The sequence below is a fragment of the Lycium ferocissimum genome, chromosome 12, assembly GCF_029784015.1.
Source record: "Lycium ferocissimum isolate CSIRO_LF1 chromosome 12, AGI_CSIRO_Lferr_CH_V1, whole genome shotgun sequence".
Classification (NCBI taxonomy): Eukaryota; Viridiplantae; Streptophyta; class Magnoliopsida; order Solanales; family Solanaceae; genus Lycium; species Lycium ferocissimum.
Window position 1 is genome coordinate 15,308,098 of NC_081353.1, and position 20,974 is coordinate 15,329,071.

Consider the following 20,974-nt stretch of genomic DNA (forward strand, 5'->3'; position numbering starts at 1 on the left):
CCTCTTTACGCTAATCAAAGGTATAATTTGAGCGTATCAAATTTTGGTGCCGTTGCCGGGGAATACGGTTTTGAAATTACTAAATAGTGTTTGCTTTGATTGAACTCTGTTTCTTATTCCATCACACCTTGTTTGCCATTCCTTATGAATTAGGTGAACATGTCAGAATCAGCGAAACCAACGGGCAGCAACTAGTAACCAGGGTGGTAAATTGAATGATCACGCGAATGAAACGGGTGACGAGAATGTCTTCGCTGATCTTGTACCAGAGGAAGACTATGTATTTGCGATTGTTCATCCTCGGGTTAGAGTTACTAGTTGCAAAATTGACTCCTCTCTCTACCAGTTATCGAAGCTTGAGGGCTAGTTTCGAAACTCTACCGAGAATGATCCTCAATGACATTTACAGAACTTTGTGGATGTATATGCTCATCACATCCAAAACAATGTGTCATAAGATGCTATTCGGCTGAGGCTTTTCAAATATTCCTTAGGTGGAGAAGTAAGAACGTGGTTTGAGAAGCTGCCTTGGATTTTTATTGCTTCATGGGCAGATGGTAGCAGTCTTTTTCAATAAGTGGTATCGTCCTAGCAAGAAGGTTGAGATCCTTGACAAAATCTATGAATTCAAGCAGCGATCGGGGGAACAATTATACGAAGCTTGGGAGAGATTTAAAGAATATCTGCAGAAATTTCTGAATCATGGTTTTCCGAAGAACATATTAATGGAGAAGTTCTACTGAGGGATGGATCCTATAACACAGTCAATTGCGAACAATGCAGCTGATGGCTGTTTTATGGTTAAAACTTACACTCGAGTTACCAACATACTTAACAGATTGACTACGCACAATCAGGCTTGACACTCGAACAATGCTGATATTGTACCCTATGGGAATGCTATGATCCAGAATATGGTAAAGGAGAATCAGTATACTCAGCAGACATTGGCTCAGCTTGCAACAAACATCTCTTTGCTGACCAAGAAGTTTGATGAGAACCAGATCAAGAAGGTAAATGTTTGTGAAGATGCCTCAGGTATGCCGAAGGGGATGTACCTAGTCCAAGAGGGTCCATATCAAGAGGGACCTCCTATGCAGGTTGAAGATGCTAACTATGTGAACAACTCTCAAAGGGGTTATCAAAGGCAGAATTACCAATGGAGTTACCAAAATCAAAATCAATGGAGACCTCAGCAGGGCCAAGGTACTTACAACAACAGCTAGGGGAACTACAATAATAATTATGGTGGTGTGAACCAAGGGAACTACAACAACAATAGCAATTTCAGAAATAAGAGTTCCAATCCATATATTCCACCAAAAGGGCAGTCAAATGATTAAGGTAGTTCTAGGGTTAAGGCAATTCTTGAGAAGGTTCTGGAAAATCAAACCAAGTCTGAAAAGACGTTATTCGGGCTAACAGAGATAGTGGGATCTCATACAGCGGCTATTCAAAAGCTCGATTCATAGATGCGTAATATTTCTAGAGAGTGGCACCCTCCTAAAAAGGGAGGACTTCCTAGTGCCACTATTCTGAATCTGAAGAATGGGAGAGGTAGTGTTGACCGTGTGTTTGCTATTAGTACTTGGAGTGGTAAAATACTCAAAAGTGCTGAAAAAAAAGGTATTGATCTCGAGCCAATTCATGAAGAGGAGGAGGTGCAGTATGATGCACCAATTATTGTTGATGAGGATCCTCGTGAAGAAAAAGTTGTTGATATTCTAGAAAGTTCGAAGGTGGTTGATGATAAGAGCAAGCAGGCTGTAAAAGGGGCTCTCCGCCCTTTGACTCAGCTTTTCAAATCTAAACCTCCCTTTCCTCTAAAGGTTGGTGAAGAAGAAGGAAAATGCTAAGTTCGATAAATTTTATGATCACCAAGCGACTATTATCTCGAACTTTCCATTTTTGATGCCGTCGAGAGATGCCGCTTTGCTTAGTACTTGAAAGACCTGTTGACCAAAGAGAAGACGGTGCAACATGAAACCCTGAGTTTGACTCACACTATGAGTTCCATTATTTCAACAACTACAATCTAGAAAACAAGAGATCCTGGGGCGTTCACCATCCCTTGTTCTGTTGGGTACCATGATTTTACTCGTGTTCTGTGTGATAATGGGGCGATTATAAATTTGATGCCACTTGCTATCTACAAGCAATCAGGTTTGGGAATGCCAAGGCCGACTACTATGAGATTAGAAATGGCAAATAGATCTATTAATAGGCCGGTTGGCGTAGTTGATGATGTTCTTGTGCGGGTTGGTAAATTTATGTTGCCCGTTGATTTTGTGATTCTTGACTGTGCTATTGATCGGGACAATCCTATTATTCTGGGGAGACCTTTCCTTGCTACGGGAAGAGCTCTAATGGATTCGAAAAAGAATGAAATAAAATTCCGAGTCAATGATAAGGAAGTCACTTTTCAGGTGAGTAAGGGGATGAATTTACAAGTGCTTACGAGAGCATTTCAGTGATTGATTTTTTTTTATGTTGTTGATGAAGCTGTGGAATTAAAGATGGAAGAGGAAAGTTTGGGACAAGCTCTTGTTGCGATCCTTGTAAATTTTGATGCTGATGATATGGAGGGATATGTGGAAACGGTTAATTCTCTTGTTGGGTTGGGCTCATATTCTTACCACCCAAAGATGCTTAATATTGATCTAGAAAATAGAACAACTCCTTCAAAGAAAGCCTTCTATCATTGAGCCACTGAAGCTTGAGCTTAAGCAACTCATCACATTTGAAGTTTGAGTTCCTTGGTCCAAATAATATGTTACCAACGATTGTTTCGGCATTACTGACTGAGGAGCAAATCAAAAGGCTTATGGAGATATTACATGAATATAGGTGTGCTATTGGTTGGACCATAGCAGACATTCGGGGGATTCCTTATGGGATCTGTGAGCATAAAATTCTGTTAGAGGAGGATAGCAAGCCGAGTGTGGAGCATTAAAGGAGACTGAATGAAAATATGCAAGAAGTCTTGAAGAAAGAAATCATCAAGTGGTTAGACACTGGAGTGGTTTACCCTATTGCCGACAAAGAAATGGGTGAGCCTAGTTCAATGTGTTTTGAAAAAAGGGCGGCATCACAGTGTTGCCCAATGCATAGAATGAGCTGATTCCGATGAGGACTGTGACAAGTAGGAGAGTTTACATGGATTATCGCAAGCTTAACACTGCTACTTGCAAGGAACACTTCCCTATACCTTTTATTGATCAAATGCTTGATCGGCTAGCGGGCCGGTTGTCACGATCCAGCTAAAGGGCCATAAGGGGTAACCGGAGAGCTAGCCTACCGAGCACCACTCATCATACTCATCATCATATTCAACTTAGATCAACACAATTCTCAAACAAAGCTTACCATGAAATGATCTTCAATCACTCCTCCAAAATATACATATGTGTACCATGTATAAGCCCACAAGGGTACAAAATGATATACAAGACATGCACTAAAGAGATCATAAGATATCTACTACCCACATATGTCTACGAGCCTCTAACTAGAGTACCGAAAGTCATGAAGACGGGGCAGGACCCCGCCATGCCCTAAATATAAACACAAAAGAATGTACCAATGAACAGCAACTCCGGAGTAGTGGAGTTCTTCTATGCATCTGCTGAATAAGCTCCTAGGAATCTGGACCGTCTACCTACGGGCATGAACGCAACGTCCACAAGAAAGGACGTCAGTACGAATAATGTACTGAGTATGTAAGGCATGCATAATGATATAATAAAGAGATAAGGAACATGAGATAAAGAGATAACCTGCATATATGATTTCTTCTTAAGGCGAATACTATGCATGCTAACTTTTACTTTTAAAACCACATCATGAAACACACACACACACACACACACACACATACACACACACACACACACACATATATATATATATATATATATATATATATATATATATATATATATAAGTAAGCTATCTGAGTCATATATCATCACTAGCCCGCATCCGGGATAGTCATCTCACGCCGCCCACTAGTGGTGACTGCCAGGCCAATTAGGCCCGGTGCAACTATCATCATCCATAAGCCGCCCACTTACGCCCAGCGTAGTGGTGTCTGCCCGGCCAACTAGGCCTGGTATAATCATATATAAAAATAAGCATGCAAGTGAGCGCAATTAAAGCTACAGTCATCGGAGTGACGTAAGGTCGGTGACCTCCGATTACCTTATAGAATAATAATCATCACCACATCTCACCTCGAAGGAACAAGTAACATAAGGTGAGAGCATAACAATGAGTGAAATCAAGAAAATCATAGGATAAGCTCAATTATCTCACAACGTCTTTGTAATCATAAGCTTTGGAACTTCTAGCACTAAGATCGTCATCATCATAATCATCATAGAAAACATCTCATCTCTTTTCTCATAAGAAGCTCTTAAGAATCTTTAACTTTCAACTTTTGGGAAGTAAGAAGGTCATGGAAATATAGAAAGAAAGTTGTAATATAAGAGTCATGCCTTTGAAAGAAAGGGACTAGCCTTAACATACCTTTGCGTCTCCTTAACAACTGAACGTTCTCCTTCCAAGCTCACGACTTTACATCAAGAGACTTTCGCACTAAAATTAGATAATTGAAGATACGCTTAAGTTTAAGCTAAAGCGACCAAAAGCTAACGAAAATTGGGCAGCATTTCCTTTGTTTCAACAGTTCTTTCTCCATAAATTAAATAACTCCCAACATCAATAGCAACACCCATAATACCATAACCAATAGACTTCTTCAAGTTAAACATTGTTCAATCCTCAAAACTCCTTTTCAAAGTCATCCATAACCATAGCTACAACATAATACCATATTCATCTACATATAATACTTCCTCAACATCATTAGTATCATCCACAACAAAATTATACTCAGGGCACACCAAAAACTATGACTCAAGTCAAGTTACTATTCAAGAATATCATTAAACCCATGTTTGAGCTTCATATTCTACTTTCTTCTCTCATCCAAGTCATTCAACCACTCAAATACTCTTAATAACATGAAATAGACGTGAAACTCACCTTTGATCACATAAGGATGAACTTTGGTTGCATATGCTTCACTTGAGAGAAACCCCAACTTCAATACCAAAAGATTTCTTGACTTCTACAGACCCTAGAGGGCCTTTCCATACTTGATTTGTTTGACCTCCAATCCTTATGAAACCTTCTTGGCAGTTGTATAATACTTCATTAGCCATCCAAGGGGTTTTATATCTCTTCCTCAAAGTGATTCTAAGCAAGGATTAACTTAAACGATGTGAAATTCTCCTAAACAAGACTTTACCATAACTTTCTCCGACGAGCTTTCTTCTTTTGCATCAAATGTCTTTGGAATCTTAATTAGAATTATTAAGTATCCTTCCCCACTTGTAGGGACTTCATGTACATTTTAGTCCATCCACAGCACAACGACATGAAATGTCCGAGGTGTAACATTCTCCCACCCTTAGGAACATTTGTCCTCGAATGTTAGGTTCTCGGAGATTCTACGAAAATTTCGCCAGAGTTTTCCCTGTAATATGGCACTACCATCCTGTCACAAAGAACCCAAACTAGCATCGCCTCACAGGGCTACAACAACAACGGCAATAAAGCATGGCCACACACGACCAAAAAGCATCAAGGAAAGCATTACATACCTGAGGACAATGGCGTCTCGTCTTGAACCTCTTCTGGGGATGGAAATAAATACGGACACTTCATATCATCTTATATTTCCCAATTCATCTCTTACTTCTGTGTTCTTTCATAATACCTTCATCATGCTTAAATTTTTTTTAATTTTTAATTCACTACCCCGAAGCCATTTGGGAGGGCGGTAAGAACTTCTCATAGAGTCTTTTAATAATCTTCATAAATCTCTTCAAGATGAAATTTCCACATTCTAATAGTTTGATGTTCTCCCATTCTTGCAAGCTTCATACGACCATCTGGATATATCAATCCCAAGACACCCTAACAGGTCTCTCATCTTCCTTAAAGGTCTAACATACGTGTTCATAGCATGCCTTAGGAAGTTAGAAAATGAACTCTATCCGCTTATCTATCATAAAATGGGGGGTTTACTAGGATGACCAATATTTCCCAAGTCTCTCGGAATGTATCGATCTTCAGGCATCAATAGAGAACTGAGTATCTTAGCCTGACAACTCCCACAGATAGCTTATATGATTCCTTACAATTGCAACATCCATTTCAGCTTTAGATCCATCCTTATTCTTGATTAGTGCCACGAAATTGTCTTACACAAACTTACTCCTTATTATATTTTTCATCACCACCTTTCACCTTCAATTTCTCATTTAGATCCATCTTACTCCATTCACTTTGCGACGCGACCTTAATTCCTCTACGTTTTGAATACTCTAAGCTTGAAATTCTTATATCCCCCATAAACTTTCTCCTAAATAATCATACACAGTTGTTCTTTTTCATTGTAGGTTGCTACCGTCAAGTATTCGCATGCTTTCAAATAGTTCATTTCCATTTCAATCCTCTTCTATTGCCAACCCACATCCTTCTCTTAACAAAGACATTCTGACTGGGGTATTTTTTTTTATTTTTTTTAACCTTTGAGGCTTTCCCTGTACAATGTTTCCCCAATTGGTATGCGACATTGGAACTTCGTATCCATATAACTAGCTTGCGGTGGCTATTTTACTTGACTTCTCGTCTTAGTCCATTATTCACTTTTCCCCCAATCCTAATCTTACACTCATCGCCTGTATATCCTCATTATTAAATCATTCGCATGGGCCCTTGTTGTATGGAAATACTGTTTCATTCTTATCTATCTTACGCTTGGATAGAAGCCCTAATACTTACGCGAAGTATCTTCTTAAGGTTAGTACCGCTTTTCCATTATATGCCCATCCTTTAACTCTGTCTCGTAATCTACCTTATTGTTGTACAACTTCCATGTTGTATTCTTCACCCCTCTTCCATTTTACGGCCCATATCTTGCATCATCTCATTCTTACGTCTCCGACTGCCACATTGCCTCGGAATGTCGAAGACTACTTCTTTGATTGTCTCTTTAGATTACTGTCTAATTGCTACAACTATTCACCATGTGGGAATGCCTTCACCCCAATGTTTCTTTAGTTAATTCTATCTAGACCCATAGATCATCTTGCATATTTATCATTTCCATCGATGTAGCTTATAACCACTCTATGCTCCCTATGCCGGATCGTCCACAAACTCGCCCTCTCTCGGCTCACTTTTTTTCAATAATCTCTCTCTGAGACCTTTACCTTGTAACTCACCAGGGATGCAAATTCCATTTGTTACTGTCTTAACATACATATAAAATCAGTCCATTGATCATTCCCAATCAAACCTTATTTCCTCTTTCTTCTTACTTCTAATCTTTTTTCTCAAATGATTTCATTCATAGGACAATAGTCATATGCATATTTCAAAGTACCATTGATTTCTCTTTTCAACACTGTAACTTAAGGTTCAATGTCAATCCTTCCATACTCTTCTCCGATCCGATTCCCACTGCCATAGGAGTATTGTACTCTGCTATCTCAACGTATTAATAAGGGGTGACACATGGTCCTTTTAGAATTCTTTGGAGGTATGTCGTGTAAACTCGGCTTTCATGCATAAGATATCTTGCTCAACAAATGGTTCCATATTCCTTGTAATAATTTAATTAGCCACACCGTTCTTACATCACGATTCAAAATTTCAATCAATCCATGACACCTATTAACATTCCTACTTAGTGTTAGAATATCCACAGGGTTTAATTCTCTTCCACCCTCTGTTTATCAGGTTATTGCTCTAGTAGACCTTTCTTATATTTGCCTCACTTCTGCCCTTCCTTCTCTACTTCCGACATGTCTTTCTTTCTTATCTTTTCTCTTTTTTTTTTCCTACTACACTCATCACACATACTGAGCATTCGTCACTTATCGTTCTTTGGTTTCGTTGATCAATCTTATCTTGTTTTCGCTTCCGTTCATATCAGTAATAACAAATTCCTGTCATGTAACCGTTCGAGTAAATTCCTGGATAAAGAACCTGAACTATAACATAGAATACTACTGCGGTCATCAGGTCAACCAATTGCTAGGCAAGGAGCTTTTGTGAACACATCTCTTTTGATCCATTTCCTCGAGGTATCACCGAGGTCAATAAGGCTGGCTCATAATGACATGAAAATTTTTCTCCCACTATAATCATCGTGTGAAGTCTAACTTAGTAATCTGAATCAGTGCTACATGCATTAGCCTATACGTATACATCAAGTTCGTTTCATAAATCAATCTTCCAAAGCATAAAAGGGCTAGTCGAATTCTTCTAACTTGCAACTTCTTTTGGAATGCTTATCTCTGTATCCAAGCATATCATTTTCCCTTCTCATGCTTCTTATTCTATCCTGACCTAATCTTCGTTCCTTTTTGCTTAATACATACTTGCTAAATTTATCCCGCATTTGACAACTAACTTCGTCTCTAATCACTCGCTGCTGGGCCCTTTCTTTCTTTTCGCCATAATCCTACCGAAAGTTCCCACAATTTCCCTTAGGTTCCTGGAAAAATTTCGACACTGTAAATCTTACCATCCCAAACCTGCACACAGCCCAAAAAACACATCTCATGCCTTAGAAGGCCATATATGGAAACACATATGACATACAACTCAAAGAACACAGGGTAGTCGATTACTATAAAAGAAAGTAAGTGTCATAAGTTGTACCGGAACACCCTTTCTAGAATTTCATTTTTTTCTTCTAAGCATTATGTCAATCACCTCCGTGCATTATGTTACTCAACTCCCTTCACGGAGGTTTACTTACTCATAAATCATACTTCTAGCTATGGCGGGGTCACCAATAGGTATAAACACCTCAAAATGTTTGATTGGCTCAAGTTTCACCCTAATACGGTCGGTAACATCAGGAGTAATATATATATAACATAATAAACCCTGAATCAATCAATGCATATATGTCATAAGAAGACACCGATAATATACCTGTGATAGCATTAGGGGAAGACTCAAGATCCTGTGGTCCCGCTAGTGCATAAAGGCGGTGCTGAGGACCACTCGAATTGGATGCTCCCTCTCTACCTCTGCCTCGGCCTGCAAGCTTTGTCTCGGAGGGCGTACTGATGATGAAGAGCTAACTGCTAATCCCATGGGCCGAATCTTATCTTTACCACGCATCGATGGACAGTTGCGCCTGATATAGCCTGGCCGAGCACATGCATAACAAACATCCGAACCCACGCGGCACAGTCCAGAATGTGGTTTACCACACTGAGTACATCGTGGTATAAATAATCTCATCTGGCCTGAATCACCCCTGTTCTGGGAACTGAAAGCTCTAGAACTCTGAACTGGCCCAAAACAAGTGGATCTATCAACCCTGGGTCCAGGAAACTGTAAAGGTGCACTAGCTGTTGAACGAGCTGAGTGCCTAGAGGACTGCTGGCTCGGGGCACCTCCGAACTCACGGTCGAACCCTGAAGACCTGACCCTCTTTCTCCAACCCCTATCACCATAGCCCGCACCCTAGCGCTGAGCTTAAGCGGCTACTAACTGGGTCAGCAAAAGGATAGCCTGTCTCATCTCCTGGACCGAGGAATCTAATAGAGGAACTGGGGGTGCTGCAGCTAAAGTTGAGGCTCCTCTTTGCTCCTTTGGAGTGGGCGAAGTATGAGAGAACTGAAAAAGGACCTTACTTTGGGACTCGCCCTCCGCCATACCCGTAGGTGACTCCCGTTCAATCCTTCTTTTGGTCACAGTCTTGCCCTTTCACGGGTTGATGTAGCTTTTCCTTTCATAGACTTTATTGAATACATAGTGCACGGTTAAGGAAAAGGAAATTCTTATATCATGGCTCTATCGTGCGATCTATGATAAGAAGGAAGGTCAATCATTCCTAAATGCCCCGCAGCCTCCTGTTTATACGTGTGGCGCGCTTCACACTCATAAACAAGACTCTACCGGACACGGCTCGTAGACACACTCTAGGACGAACTGCTCTGATACCACTTTTGTCACGACCCAGCTAAAGGGCCATGACGTGTACCCGGAGCTAGCCTACCGAGCACCACTCATCATACTCATCATCATATTCAACTTAGATCAACACAATTCTCAAACAAAGCTTAACATGAAATGATCTTCAATCACTCCTCCAAAATATACATATGTGTACCATGTACAAGCCCACAAGGCTACAAAATGATATATAAGACATGCACTAAAGAGATCATAAGATATCTACTACCCACATATGTCTACGAGCCTATAACTAGAGTACTAAAAGTAAATGAAGAAATCTGAAGACGGAAGACAGACCCCGCCATGCCCTAAATATAAACACAAAAGAAAGTACCTACATGAACGACCTATTGGTTTGAGATGATGCGGAGTGCTCTGTGCAAGTTTTTTTTTAATAAGCTCATAGGAATTTGGACCATCTACTCCGTCTACGCTTTTTCTTTTTTATGGTGGCATGAATGCAGCGTCTACAAGAAAGGACACTAGTACGAGTAATGTACTAAGTATGTAAGGCATGGATAATGATATAATAAAGAGATAAGGAACATGAGATAAAGAGATAACCTGCACATATGATTGCCTCTTAAGGCGAATACTATGCATGCTAACTTTTACTTTTAAAACCACATCATGACACACATATATATAAGTAAGCTATCTAAGTCATATATCATCACTAGCCCGTGTCTGGGATAGTCATCTCACACCGCCCACTAGTGGTCAATCAAATTGCCCCAATTAGGCCCGGCGCAAACTATCATCATCTATAAAAGATTTCGCCCACTTACGCCAAGCGTAGCGGTGTGTCCGCCCGGCCAACTAGTGCCTTATTTCTTTGGTATAATCATATATAAAAATAAGCATGCAAGTGAGCGCAATTAAATAATGCTAGCTCTTTCAATGATCGGAGTGAAATTTTCGTAAAAGCCAATACCTCCGATTACCTTATAGAATAATAATCATCACACACATCTCGCCCGTATGAAGGAACAAGTAACATAAGGTGTGAGCTTAACAATGAGTGAAATCAAGAAAATCATAGGATAAGCTCAATTATCTCACAACGTTTTGCAATCATGTTTTGGAACTTTTTTTTTTTTTAAACTTTTCAGCATTAAGATCGCATCATCATAATCATCGTAGAAAACATCTCATCTCTTTTCTCATAAGAAGCTGTTAAAAATCTTTAACTTTCAACTTTTGGGATGTAAGAAGGTCATGGAAATATAGGGAGAAAGTCTTACTACATGAGTCATGCCTTTGAAAGAAAGGGACTAGCCTTAACATACCTTTGTGTCTCCATAGCAACTGAACGTTCTCCTTCCAAGCTCACGACTCTACATTAATAGAATTTCACACTAAAATTAGATAATTGAAGATACGCTTAAGTTTAAGCTAAAGCGACCAAAAGCTAACGAAAATTTGGCAAATTTTGTGATTTCCTTTGTTTCAACAATTCTTTCTCCGTAAATTAAACAACTCCCAACATCAATAGCAACATCCATAATACCATAACCAATAGACTTCGTCAAGTTAAACATTGTTCAATCCTCAAAACTCCTTTTCAAAGTCATCCATAACCATAGCTATAACATAATACCATATTCATCTATATATAATACTTCCTCAACATCATTAGTATCATCCACAACAAAATTATACTCAGGGCACACCAAAAACTATGACTCAAGTCAAGTTACTATTCAAGAATATCATTAAACCCATGTTTGAGCTTCATATTCTACTTTTCTTTCTCATCCAAGTCATTCAACCACTCAAATACTCTTAATAACATGAAATAGACGTGAAACTCACCTTTGATCACATAAGGATGAACTTTGGTTGCATATGCTTCACTTGAGATAAACCCCAACTTCAATACCAAAAGATTTCTTGACTTCTACCAACCCTAGAGGGCCTCTCCACACTTGATTCGTTTGACCTCCAATCCTTATGAAACTTTCTTGGAATTTGTATAATACTTCATTAACCATCCAAGGGGATTTATATCTCTTCCTCAAAGTGATTCTAAGCAAGGCTTAACTTAAACGATGTGAAATTCTCCCAAACAAGACTTTACCATAACTTTCTCCGACGAGCTTTCTTCTTTTGCATCAAATGTCTTTGGAATCTTAATTAGAGTTATTAAGTATCCTTCCCCACTTGTAGGGACTTCATGTACTTTCTAGACTCACGTTAGTCTATCTACAGCACAACGACATGAAATGTCTGAGGTGTCACAGCGGTCTTACTATTGCTTCCTGAACGGGTATTCGGGCTACAATTATATCAACATCGCGCTTGAGGATCATGAGAAGATGACATTTAATTGCCCTTATGGGACATTCGCTTTCAGCAGGATGCCCTTCGGACTCTGCAATGCACAGGCTACCTTTCAGCGATGTATAATGTCGATATTCTCTGATATGATGGAAGACTTTCTTGAGGTCTTTACGGATGACTTCTCAGTTGTTGGTGATTCTTTGATTATTGTCTTGACCATCTAGGTCGAGTGCTTAAATGCTGTGAGGAGACTAATCTGGTGCTGAATTGGGAGAAGTACCACTTCATGATGAAGGAAGGGATCGTCCTCGGGCATAAAATCTCTTAAAAGGGGATTGAGGTTGATCTTACTTGAAAGATCTGATGTGATTTCAAGAATCTCCACCTATCTTGAAATGTAAAACTTAAGGGTGTCAACATTTTGAGTTTCTTGGAACATGCTAGTTGCTATAGGTGTTTCAGCAAGGATTTCTCAAAAATTGCCAACCCGATATGTAAGCTTCTTTAAAAAGAAACTAAGCTCGAATTTGATGAGAAGTGCTGAAAGGCATTTGATGAACTGAAGGAGAATTTGACCATAGCTCCTATTATTGTTTCTCCTGATTGGTCTCTACCGTTTGAGTTGATGTGTGATGTGAGCGGTTTTCTTATCGGTGCTGTGCTTGGCTAGAGACATAATAAATCATGCACCCTATCTATTATGTTAGAAAAGCATTGAATGTGAAGACAAATTTCGTATGAATTACACAAAAGAAAGTACCGAGCAAGAGGGAGTGCTTGCTATAGTCTTTGCTTTTGAAAAATTCCGAGCCTATCTGTTGGGGTCTAAAATTGTGGTGTACATAGATCATTCTGCATTGAGGTACTTAATGGAAAAGAAGGAAGCTAAGCCGCGACTGATCCGATGGGTGCTGCTGTTGCAAGAGTTTGATTCCGAGATGAAAAACTGCAAGGGAACTAAGAATCAGGTTACTGACCATCTCTCTCAGCTTGAAGAAGCCGAAAAACCTTCAGATGTGCTAGATACTAATAATGCATTTCCAGATGAGCGGGTGTTGGTAGTATCAATGGAGGTGGCACCATGGTATGCAGACATTGCCAATTATTTGGTAGCAGGTATAATTCCAGAGGAGATCAAGTCCTATCAAAAGAAGAAGTTCTTGCGGGATTCTCGTCAATACTACTGGGACGAGCCCTATTTGTTCAAAACATGCGCTGATAACATCATTTGGCGTTGTGTTCCTGAGAGTGAAGTGATGGCAATTCTAAAGGCATGCCATTACTCTACAGTTGGGAGTCATCATAGTGGTAACCGAACTGCTGCTAAAGTTCTTGAATGCGGTTACTATTGGCCTACTCTCTTTCATGATGCAAATCTATTGGTGTGGTCTTGTGATCAGTGTCAGAGATAAGGGAGTATATGTAGGAGGCAGGAGATGCCTATGAACTTTGTAATGAAAGTGGAGGTGTTCGTTGTCCGGGGTATTGATTTTATGAGGCACTTTGTAAGCTCTTGTGGAATGAAGTATATCTTGGTGGCTGTGGATTATGTGTTGAAATAGGTAGAAGCAGTGGTTTTACCTAATAATGAAGCCAAGAGTGTCATGGGGTTCCTAAAAAAGAACATATTTACTCGATTTGGTACCCCGAGGGCTATAATCAGTGATGGTGGTTCTCACTTCTGCAATATAGCCTTCGCAGGATTGATGGAAAAGTATGACATCAATTAAATGGTGGCAACACCTTATCATTTTCAGACGAGTAGGCAAGTTGAAGTCTCTAATTGAGAGATCAAGAGTATTTTAGCTAAAACGGTGAATGCAAATAGAACTAATTGGGCCCGCAAGCTCGATAATGCTCTATGGGCTTACCGGACTGCTCTCAAGACTCCGATTGGGACTTCATCTTTCAAGCTAGTTTTTGGTAAAGCTTGTCATTTGCCAGTTGAACTTGAACATAAGGCCATGTGGGCCTTGAAGAAATTGAACATAGATTGGGAAGAAGCGACCAAACTCAGGTTGTTTCAACTCAATGAGATTGATGAATTGAAGTCGTACCAGACCTATGAGAATACAACATTGTATAAAGATAGGATGAAGCAGTATCATGACAAGAAAATCCTGAAGCGGGAATTCTACAAGGGCGATCCGGTCCTGCTATCTAATTCTAGATTGAAGTCAAAGCACGGCAAGGTAAAATCAAGGCGTTCCGGTCCTTTTGAGGTGGTAAGTGTTTCACCCCAGGAGGCGATTGAATTGAAGTCCGAAGATGGAAATCGGACATTTAAGGTGAACGGGCAGAGGGTGAAGCACTGCAATGGTTGCATTGATGGGGATAGAATTGTTGATCGGTACCGGTTGAAGCATCTGGGAACGAATGCTGACCCAGAGAATACTGACCAGGAGTAAATTGGTGACACCCTCATACTGCGACGTTAAATCAAGTGCTTCTTGGGAGGCAACCCAAATTTACTTCTGTGTTGTTTTTATTTTATTTTTGTAGCTTAGATAGTGTTAGTATAGGGTAACATTTGTTTTGGTGCAGGATGAAAAGTGCAGGAAAACATAGGCGAAATAGGATGCAACAGTTGAAGACAAATTTTTTTTGGAAAGAGTACGGCCCGTACTTTTAATTATGGCCGCACTTGTAACCCACACTTCAAGGTTCAAATTAGGTGTTCACTGGAAATTGCCACCCCAGGTACAGGAAGGAAGTGCAGGCCGTACTTCAAAGTACGAGACACACTTTCATCCCGTAACTCAAACGTAAAATAAGGTGATCACTGGAAATTGCCACCCTAGGTATGTCTTCCAAGTACTCCCGTACTTCAAAGTACGGGCTGTACTTTTCGCGAAAATTAAACAGTCGAATTTTAATAGATACGGCTTTCCCTCTTCTTTCCCCACTTTCTCCACAACCATTCTTCTTCTCCATACCATCAACCCACGACCTTCCACCATCAACACCCCACTAACTCCATCTCCTTTACTCACAATACACCCACTCTTCTCCCCCAAATCCACCAAACCCTAACTCTCATATGTTAACTGCGAAAAAAATTGCTTTCTTGCTTTACTGTAATCTTTGTTACCTAATCATCCGAGAATACATCCAGGTATGTTGATGTAACTTTTATTTCTTCTTGTTTTATTTCCCAATTTCCCCAATTTTTTTTTATTTTTTTTTCTTTTTCTCTATTTTTGATTTTTTTTTCTGATTATGGGAGGATATGATTGTTGCTATCCATAGGGTTGAGATGATAACTGTAGTAGGTTGGTTTTGAATTGAGTTGGGGGTAGGAATTTGGTATTGTGTAATGCACAGACTCGTGGAGGCTAGTATAATCAAACCTCTACTGAGTCGGTAGGCGTTTTAATAGACGACTTTATTTTTGAAGTCCAAAATTGTTATGCCCGCCAAACGTTCGATGAGTCACCAAGGTAAACAAAGAATGAGTGCATTGGGTGAAGTCTAAGTAACCCATGTCCTGATAGCGTGTTAAATTTGAATGTGCAGTTATGTATCGCTTCGAAGGGAGTCAAGTTTTATATGGTTTTTGATGTACGAACAAAAATGCGGGCCGTACTTTGATGTACGCCCCGTACTTCTTGCTTGTACATCAGAAGAATTTTAAGGAACTCACTGTTTTTTGACATGTAAGGTACGACTTAAAAGTATGGCCTGCACTTCAAAGTGCGGTCGTACCTTTAAGTCGTACTTTCAAGTACGAGGTAACTTTTAGGCCGTACTTCAAAGTACACCCCATACTTCTCAAGTATGGGATACACAACTGAAAGTGTATACATGTATTCAAAATCACTTTACAAATTTATGCCTTAATTTCTGCACATTCTCATATGTGTTATGCATTTGTGAGAACATGTATGAGGCCCAAAGAACCAGTAAAGAGGGGTGGTGGTTCCAAACCTGCTCAAGAGAGGGGTCGGGGCAGAGCTAACATTACCACCCAGCTTCGTGATGAAAACTCTAATGAAGAAGCTGTGATTGCCCCGCCTCCCAAGAGATCGAGAACCACCAGCACCAGCAAAGCAAAAAAAGCGCCATCACCGCAGGACTCCTCCCAGTTTGAAGAGGAGGAGTACTCATCTGAATCGGAGTCCAGCAATTCAAGGTCCTAGAATGAAGGGTTCGGGAATGAAAGATCCGGCAATGAAAGGTCTAGGAATGAAAGATCCGGTAATAAAGGGTTCGAGAGTAATAGATCTAGTGATAACGAATTTGGTGATGAGGGGTCTGCTACTACAAGCGGGTTCGATGCTAAGGTTGACTCTAGTAATGATAGTGCTAGGGAGTGCAACCGGGCTGAGCTCTGTACTAAAAAATGGAGGATGACCTATTATTCTCGGTAGAGGGTGCAAAGGAGCGATACGAAAAGGGGATTGATGGGTCAAAAAAAGGGGGCAACCCTATCTTTGAGGAGAGGCGTATCGGGTTTTGTGATTTGGAGGATCAGCCTCAGATTAGAGAGACACTCTAGCATTATGGGCTAGGAGTTTTCAGTCGACCTCAGGGGAAGTATTGTCCTGTCAGGGAATTTTATACAAACTACGATGCCTATGTGGATTGCGTCAGAAAGCCCAATCAACTTAAGAAGAATGTCCCGAGGCCTGATGAGATAGTGGTGAGGAAGGTAAAAGTCGACATTTCCGCCAAGGCAATAAATAGGCACTATTTTGGCGAGAATTATGTCGGTCCCCCTAGGGCAGCCATAGCTAAGTCTAGAGACAAAATTGATCGGAGGGCTATGCAGTCTGTGATTGAGTGGGTTGCTTCAGTTATTGCTAGGGCCGACCCACCATGGCTCCATAAGAAGTGCAAAGTCCTTAAGATCTCACTGACCCTCATAGCAAAATTTTGGTGGAATGTGGACCGGTTCAGAATTATGCCAACTAAGAGTGAAAACGCACTTACTTTGTACCGGGTAGTGACAGTTACGGCAATCATGTCGGGTTATCCATTGAATACTGGGGAATTGATCGCTAAGGAGATACGGAAGAGAGCACTACAAAATGCCACGTCCCTGCCATTTCCATGCCTTATCACTGATTTATGTCGGCAGGCAAATGTTCCGAACATCCCCATTGAGATCATTGTCAGGAACCCACTTGCTATTATGATATCAGAAAGACCCGACGGGAGGATGCCAAGGCCAATCTGCCGATAAAGGATTTCCCAACAGGCCAAGAAGAGGCCGATGTAAAGCCCGAGGATGAGAGCACGGAAGACGTGACCATTGCGGTACCTCCCACTGATGTGGTTCCTGATACTGAGACAATACCATCCACCGCGGCTGAGCAGAGCACTGCTACACCTCTTTCCCCGAGGATTGCACCTCCGTCTACGAGGACTGCACCTCTTATCGCGAGGACAGTTTTTGCTGCAGCATCAGTGCAACGACCAGCCGCCACTCCTTCATCCACTCAGCCATAGTCTGCTAATACCTTTGCCATAACAAGAGAGAATTTCTGGAAGTTGCGATCAAGGCTCATCAGGATGATGTTTAGTCTAGGATATTGGCAAGACAGATGGAGGCATCGGTGAAGGGACTGATATGAGCTATTTCAGACCCAGTTAGATGGTTTTGAGACTAGACTCACTGCGATAGAGTGTTAAGGCCCAGGAGGGGCTAATGTCAGTGGGTTTAGAGTTGAGCTGGATTAGCTCAAGGCAGATATGCAGACATTGCTGGCTCATGAACTAGTCGTTGTTGTGGAGCAGGCTGAGGCCATTGATGAGGACTTTGATGTATTAATCGATATGGTGACCTTAGTACCAGATAATGAGTTGCTTCCCGGGGATAAGGGGAAGAAAGTGGTGACGTCCGAGACTCCTTCTGGACAGGTGCTTGATACTGCTGTTCATGACCAGTCGGATCTCGACGAGATAGAGCAGATTGAGATAGCCAAGCTGCAGTCCATGATAGAGCGACCTTGAGACAGGACGAGCAGGCCTAGGGAGTGATCATCGAGTAGCACCACACCAGAGTTTTCGGCTACTGTTGCCCTTCTTACTGGTGATACCACTGGCGGTGAGACTATTGCTATTGGTGCTGAGATAGTGGTGACTGAGGCGGATGGTCATAGTGCCTAGTGCGCCCCAGGTACCCCTACCCTTCCTTTATACTTATGCACTGGGGACAGTGCCCAGTTTTTCAGTTGGGGATGGGGGTTGGTTATCTGTATACATATGTTTAGGAGCCCTCGGCTTTTCTTTGTCGTGTGTTCTTTTCCCAAGGGGCTTATTTTATGTTGAACCTGGCATGTTTAGGTAGTGTTTAGGTATAATAGAGTAGTTTTGACTTATATGGTAGTACTCTTGTAACTTACGGCATGTTTGTGTTGTTTTTGTTAAAAATGGTGAACCCTTCAAATTTACATGCATGCTTAGGAGTAGCTACGAATTGGCGTGATTGGTTCTTTTCATGAAATGATGATTATGAGGGTATCATGTAAGATAAATGATCGCTTAGACAGTTTTGGTAAGTTGAAATCCTTATGCCATTATGTGAGTAAGTTGTTAGTATATGCTCATGTATTTACATCTGCAATCTAGAACTTGCCCAGTTAGTCGTGCTTAATTAATAAGGATATTTTGGGTGTTGAAATGATTCTAGGCTTTCTTTATGTGAATATTGAAGCCAATTTTGCCTTAAAAGCCGACCCAGTCCATGAATATTATCATTAGTCTCCCCTTTTGAGTCTAAAGCCTTTTTCTTGACTAGCCGTAATCAGCCCATACCCTTGTTTGAAAATATCCCATTGTTTGCACATGTTCCCTCCTTGACACTAAGAATTGATTGAATGAGGCTAAAAGCCTGAGTTGGGGTGAAACGTGTGTGAAAGCGTAAGTTGGGGGTGCTGCGAGTTACTTAGTAAAGAAATCGGTGTGGTTGATTAAGTAGTTGTGTAAGTACTTATAAAAAATAAAAATAAAAGAGGCAAAACAAAGAGAAATCAGAAAAGATTTTTTTTTTCAAATAGCAATTTGAAATAAGTTGATGAAACCACACCGAAAGCAAAGGAATAAAGAGAGGGAGAGCAAAGTCGAATTAAGGCAAAAATAGTTTAGTGTGAAGGAGGGTGAGTCACTAATATCCAAACATGTACCATTTCCGTCCCCAAGCCTACATTACAACCCGATAAAAGTCCTAGAGTGATCTCAACCAAACAATCCGAAGTGTATAGCATCGAAAATAAGGGCAAGCCTATGTGTTACGCCTCTCGTTTTCGTCGTAGGAGAACTTATGGTTTCCTAGTTGGGTATGCCTTTAGAATAGAGACCCGTGCCCGAGTTTTGGAGATAAAAAGTGTCTTACCCCGTGTACAAAGGTACCAGCAGATATTCACCCGTAATTTACAGGATTAAAAGTTGAACGAATCGAATCGAGCAATCGAACCGATTCGGAACTGCGGACATCGATCAACGTCGACGGGCCGTCGACACATGTCGACGGCCCGTCATTGCACACCATCAACATATATCTGCAGCTTCTGATCTGCAGGCGCTAGTCGATGGAGTTGTTGAACCGCTCGTTGAACCGCATCGCTGGAACTTTCTAGTTCCAATTATAAATATAAGATCCCATGATTTATTCCTCATTTTTCCTCATTATCAGACAAGATAAAACCCTTAAACCTTCCTTTTTGTACTTTCCATCATATTAGTGGAGATCTGGTAAGATTCGAGCCCCGTAAACCCGAGCTTGGGAAGGAGAAGCTGATTCCTAGGGTTTCATTAAAGTTGTGAAGCTTGGGAAGTTGGAGTTGAAGTTGATCCTTGGAATTTTAGACCCCTCAAGGTATGTAAATGATTTCTACCTTTGTACTTAAGCTAATTACTAAGAGTTTTAGTGGTTTTAAGTAAAGAGAAGATACTTATGAAAGTGGTAAGTTCATGATGGGTAAGATGGTGATTTGGGGTTGTTTTAAGAGATGATTGGGAATGGATTTCATTATATCTTGATATGTAAGTGTTTTCATTGTTGTTGTTGACATTGTGGTTGATGTTGGATTAAATTGGAAGTGGAAGGATTGTTAAGTTTACAAGGGAAATGTTGTCCATAATTCGTTAAGCTCTTTTTGTATTTAAAATGGTTAGTAAAGGAGGTAAATAGACTAATTAAGGCCTATGTTATCTTGATTGTTGACTTACAAGTTCAAGAAGTAGAAATTGGATGAATAGATACACTTCAAGTTATGTTAAGGCTATTCTTCCTTCATTTTGGCATGATCCTATGTTATGAGCCAATAAGAAATTGAACGAGCTTCCATATTACTCTACTCTTAGAAGCACTAGGAGTACTTCAGTCTTTGATGCTCCTATACCCCGTATGATTGTTCCTTCTGTTCATGGGTCTTAAGATTACTTATGTTAATGATGTTAGCTCAAAGGTTGTCCATCGGAGATAATATGACCTTATGTCACTCCGAATGTTCTATGTATACATATAAGTTATGCATTGCATTCATATACATATGCATATTGACTCATGACCAGAAGGCGTTATATACGCATGTATTATATGTATATGGGGTATGGGGAAAGGGATAGGCGTTATATATGCATTACCACCTAATCAGCTGGTGCACTTTGATGATGATATATGGATCGGACCGTA

The 20,974-nt window shown here is 40.6% G+C and overlaps 1 protein-coding gene and 1 non-coding gene across 2 annotated transcripts; one reads left to right on the forward strand and one right to left on the reverse strand.

Annotated features, from left to right (window-relative positions):
* Nucleotides 1-602: 602 nt before the first annotated feature.
* On the reverse strand, nucleotides 603-709 carry LOC132041299 (small nucleolar RNA R71). The gene has a single exon (XR_009410995.1). It is a non-coding gene; the product is annotated as a small nucleolar RNA R71 (small nucleolar RNA).
* A 12,496-nt stretch (nucleotides 710-13,205) lies between these two features.
* LOC132039074 (uncharacterized) lies at nucleotides 13,206-14,744 on the forward strand. The gene is made up of 3 exons (XM_059429620.1): nucleotides 13,206-13,718; nucleotides 13,899-14,050; nucleotides 14,165-14,744. Exons 1-3 carry the CDS (start codon nucleotides 13,206-13,208, stop codon nucleotides 14,742-14,744), a joined length of 1,245 nt encoding a protein of 414 aa, XP_059285603.1.
* The last annotated feature ends 6,230 nt before the right edge of the window (nucleotides 14,745-20,974 follow it).

Coding starts and splice junctions, on each gene's coding strand:
- LOC132039074 (XM_059429620.1), top strand. CDS start 13,206: ATGGAAAAGAAGGAAGCTAAGCCGCGACTGATCCGATGGGTGCTGCTG. Junction 13,719..13,898: donor TTCATGATGCAAATCTATTG/GTGTGGTCTTGT, acceptor GTGTTGAAATAG/GTAGAAGCAGTGGTTTTACC. Junction 14,051..14,164: donor TTCGCAGGATTGATGGAAAA/GTATGACATCAA, acceptor GAATGCAAATAG/AACTAATTGGGCCCGCAAGC.